Consider the following 4,922-nt stretch of genomic DNA (forward strand, 5'->3'; position numbering starts at 1 on the left):
TCCCATGAATTCTTGCATTGCTATTCTCATTCTGTGAAGTGTGACATCAGAACAGTCACGGGAATTGCATTGACTCTATTGAATAATTTTGGTAGCATAGTCATTTTCACAGTATTAACTTTGCCAATTCACGAGCATGGGCAGTCTTCCACAGTCTGGTGTCTTCTTCAATTTCACCTTTATGCGTCTTGGCCTTTCTTCCTTTCTTCATTATTTAGCTATTTATTGAGATTAGGTCTCTAGCATAGGCTGTCCTCAAACTCACTATATAGTGGATGATGTTCTAGAATTTCTCTTTAAAATTTTTATTGCATGTTAACTTTTTTGTTTTCCTTTCAATGTATTTTATCAAACTTTTGTGAATTTAATACAATATATCTTAACCATATTTAGGGCTCCCCTCTATCTGCACCCCTCCCCATAGCACATTCACAGGGTTTCTTGCATTGTGGCATGTATGCTAAGGAGTATTGGGTCAAATTTGTGTCCCCAGGTGTCCCTTACTGTGACAGCCTGGTCAGCGTATCTGACATCACTCCCTTAAAGGAGATTGAGTCTCCCTCACCCAGCAGTGATCAGCTGCCAATAGTTCCCTGTCTACGGTTGGAGTCTCTGGACCATTTCCCCAGCTTTATGCTGGTTTTTGTCTAATTGAGTTTGCATGGGTTCTGTACATGCTGTCATGTTTGCATGGGTTCTGTACATGCGGGCTCATCTCACCCTAGGGTCTGGCATCTTGGTTTCCTACATGCAGTAGCCTCCATCTGTTGCAAACAGAACCTTTTTTGAAGAGTGGTATATGGTATACTTGTCCATAAATATAAGGATCCATATCTAGCATATGAAAAGATATTTCCTCTGTCTAGAGACATGATAGAGATGGGGTTCTCTCTAGGATCTCTCCAGCCCTGTGTATTTGGCTGTGTTTACAGTGCCATCCATGAGTTCCTTCCCATTGAGAGGGCTTTAAGTTCAATTAGATAGTTGTTGATTACCTCCTAGAAAACAGTGCCACTACTGCACCAGTAGAGGTAGTTTGCTGTTCCAGTCCTCATGATTATTGGGCTTTTAGGGCCAGGTTGGACCATTGACTGGTTTTCTCCCTGAGCAGCTTTCATAGTGTCATCTAGAACTATGAGAGTTAAACTTCAGGTAGAAGACTTCCATGTCGGCTCCTGCTCCATTGCTCCAAGTCCAGTGTCCAAAGTATGTCCTGTCTTCAGCATAGGGTCTTCTCTTCCGATTCTTGGAGATAGGCTTGACAAACTCTGGAAATAGCCTGTGCTGTGCTGGGAGTGTCTTGGACTACTCTGCCACTTGAAGGTAGGTCTCTCCTGTCTGGCACAGTGTTCCTTGCAATACAGCCCCCAGTTACACATACACACCAATGTTCAGAAACTGTATGTACATTTCTAAGAAATGTAAACAAGCTAAATGTCTCTCAACTGACGATGGATAATGAAAATGTGGTTCATTTATACAATGGAATTCTACTCATGGTAAAGAAAAACGAAATCATGAAACTTACAGGTAAATGGAAGGAACTAGAAAGCGTTATACTAAGTGAAGTAACACAGATTCGTAGTAAAAAAAAAAAAATGAAATCCTGAAATTTGCAGTTAAATGGCTGGAACTAGAAAGCGTTATACTAAGTGAAGTAACACAGATTCCGAAAAACAAGGGACGTATTACTTCTCCCTTTTGTGGGTCTTATACCAAATGCTGGTACCAGAGGACATATTCTGATGAAACTTCAGCAGTCAGGAAGATGGAAAGGAAGAGGAGGGGGGCCAAGAGAAGGAGCCTGGGAGACGGGCTATTGGGAGACAGATGCGTCTTGACCTATTCATTGAGAACTGCTTGCCTTTCTTTGGTTTCATTTATTACTGGTTAATTGGTATTTGGAGCTCTTTGAATGAGATATTTTTCCTAATTTACTGACCCGTGACTTCATTTTCCCTATGTAGGAAGGACACTGGACATGCTTTTGATTTCGTATCATGAAATTTAACAGAAAAGGATCGTTAAATACAGATTTGTAGTAGACTAATAGGATACTATAAATGTAGAATTATGTATAAATATAAATTATAAATAATAGAATTATGGCACTGTACATAGAAATAAGTTGGTTTCTCTCGATGCCCTCAGTGCTGTCTCTGGTTCTGCAAGAACCACCTTTAATAGGAGAGCAGAGAATCGGCATCCTTGTCTCCTTCCTGATTTTAGAGGAAATGCCTCTCTTCCTCTCCATTTAATTATAATGTTGACTCTAGGTTTCCTGTACAGAGCCTTTATCATTTTGAGATATGTTCCGTCTCCTCCTAACATCTCTAGGACTTATCATGAGCGAGTTGAACTTTGTCAAATGGGTTTTCAGCCACATCTGAGATTCTGAGGTCACCTTGAGACCTGCAGACAGCTAGACTTCAGAAATAACTAAAACTCTTCAAGTGTTCCCTTCACAGGAACCTCACAAGGAACATCTGAGTGGGTCCAGGACCTGCATCAGGAGAAGCTGTTTCCAGCACTGAGGAGCACAGGCCCAGACAGTGGGGGAGACAGGATGACAGTGGGCTTCTGTGCAGGAAGACGACGCTTTGTGATAGTGCTTATTGTCATGTCCTTCTAAAGACAAGAACACTAGTGCACATAGGACATGTTCCGTGCATGTGGACATACATGGAATAGATGAAGAAGTCTGTGTAATTCATTTTAAAAACTTATTTTTAATGATGCGGATGCCTTATGTTAGTTCGAGTATTTGAAGTTCAGTGCAGGTGTCTGTGGAAAATACAGACATCAGATCCACCCGGAGCTGTATTTACATGACATGCAGTTGTGAGGCATCAGATTTGGGTGCTAGGCATGAACTCCAGTTCCTTGAAAGTAGTGAGTGCTCTTAACCCACTGAGCCATCTCTGCAATTCAGTGTGGTAAATTCTCAACAAGTAAACAGTACATACAGAGCTCCCATATTGGCTAAAATTCCGTGACTGTCATCAGTGTCCCTGAAGTCTGTGAGCCCTAAGCTCTAAGTTTTTCCAGAGTTCCAACCTGAGTCCTTACTATATAGTAAGACATCATGCAAATCAGGCCTCCCTCTGCTCTTGAAAACCAGCCCAGCCCTGACCCTGCAGCTCTGGCAGAGGAGCCCAGCCCTGCACACCCAGGTGTTCCATTCACTGATCAACACTGAACACAGACTCACCATGAAGTTTGGGCTGAGCTGGCTTTTCCTCGTTGCTCTTTTAAAAGGTGATTTATGGAAAAGAAGGAATGTTGGGTGTGTGAGTTGACAAGGGTGAGAGGGACAGTGGGCAGGTGTGACAAGTTCCTGATGAGGACTCTCTGTTTACAGGTGTCCAGTGTGAGGAGAAGCTGGTAGAGTCTGGGGGAGGCTTGGTGAAGCCTGGGGGATCCCTGACCCTCTCCTGTGCAGCCTCTGGATTTACCTTCAGCAGCTATGCCATGCACTGGGTCCGCCAGGCTCCAGGGAAGGGGCTGGAGTGGGTTGCAGCAATAATTTATGATGGAAGTGGTAAATACTACCCAGACTCTGTGAAAGGCCGATTCACCATCTCCAGAGACAATTCCAAGAACACCGTGTCCCTGCAAATGAGCAGTTTGAGGTCTGAGGACACGGCCACGTATTACTGTGCAAGAGACACAGTGAGGGGACTTCAGTGTGAGCCCAGACACAAACCTCCCTGCAGGGCACTCGGGACCAGCAGGGGGCGCTGAAACACAGAGCTCTGGGGCATATCACAACAGGTGCAGAGAGGAATAGAGAACTGGACTCCGGTGTGTCTGAGCTGTTTGTCCACACTACACCACAGATTTGCCAGAGACTCTCTAATGATGAGGTTTGTGGGAATCTTTGTCCAAATATTTTATAGTTCTGTTTTACATTGTGAAATATGTTTGTGTGTGTACACACACACACACACACACACACACACACACACACACACACATATATATTAGTGTGGGAATTTGTATGTGCATGTGTAAATAATATTTGTGCACAGGTTGACATCTGGTGTCTCTATCACACCTTACTTTTGAGATAAGTTCTCTCACTGAGACTGGAACTCACCACCTGGCTTGAGTGGGTAGTCAGGGACTCCAGAATCATCCACAAGAACTGGATTGCTGCAGGGCTACAATACCTGAGTTTGTACCTTGGTACTTTAGATATAAACTCAGGTCCTCTTTGTGCAGCAGTCCCCTACCCACAGAGTCATCTTTCCAGCTCATAGACATCGTTAAACACAGGGTGTTCTCCGACTTGAACAAAATGCAGAGCATCGCAAGGGACAGAAGTAACGGCAGAGATCTGCAGAGGTCTGATCCTGAACCACACTGTCACTGTCACCCAGAGGAAGAGCAGAGACAAACCAGCTGTTCAGGAGGGAGGAGCCCCTCAGAACTGCAGAGCCCCATGCAGTGACAGACTCGGGTGATTTTCCACTAGGAGGTCTTACAGCTTCCCTACTGCAGCAAAAAACACTCAGGTCCTGCTTTGGGTTCAGATGGGGGATGCCTGTGATCTTGTCCCACCTCTCTGCACACAGCAGCGCACACCCTCAGAATGCAGGGGAGCCTCATTCACCCCTTTCCTCACGCTGCTGTGTCAGATTCTTCAGTAATTGCTTTGCTAGAACAACCTGTTACAGTTATTTCTCCTAATCCAACCTTAGAAGTAATGCAGGAAAACCAAATAATAGAAAAGAGCAGAGCTCTGATGTTCTCTAGTCTATGGACTTGTAACGATTCCAGTTGAAGGTCTAGAGGTCTATGGACATCAACAGTTGATTTGCTCTATCTCTGTGCCGACATGAAGGAAAGCCCCCAAACACAGAAAATGTTCTCCTATCATAGGAAATAAGACTATCATTTATTTAAAAATGTACCCGTGC

The 4,922-nt window shown here is 44.1% G+C and overlaps 1 gene segment (V, D, J or C); it reads left to right on the forward strand.

Moving 5' to 3' along the window:
* Positions 1–3,156: 3,156 nt before the first annotated feature.
* LOC103728804 lies at positions 3,157–3,744 on the forward strand. The segment is given in 2 exon segments: positions 3,157–3,258; positions 3,362–3,744. Coding segments are annotated over 2 exon segments (429 nt in total).
* Positions 3,745–4,922: the final 1,178 nt, after the last annotated feature.

This window comes from Nannospalax galili, unplaced genomic scaffold (assembly GCF_000622305.1).
Source record: "Nannospalax galili isolate Female #2095 unplaced genomic scaffold, S.galili_v1.0 scaffold1152, whole genome shotgun sequence".
Taxonomy (NCBI): domain Eukaryota; kingdom Metazoa; phylum Chordata; class Mammalia; order Rodentia; family Spalacidae; genus Nannospalax; species Nannospalax galili.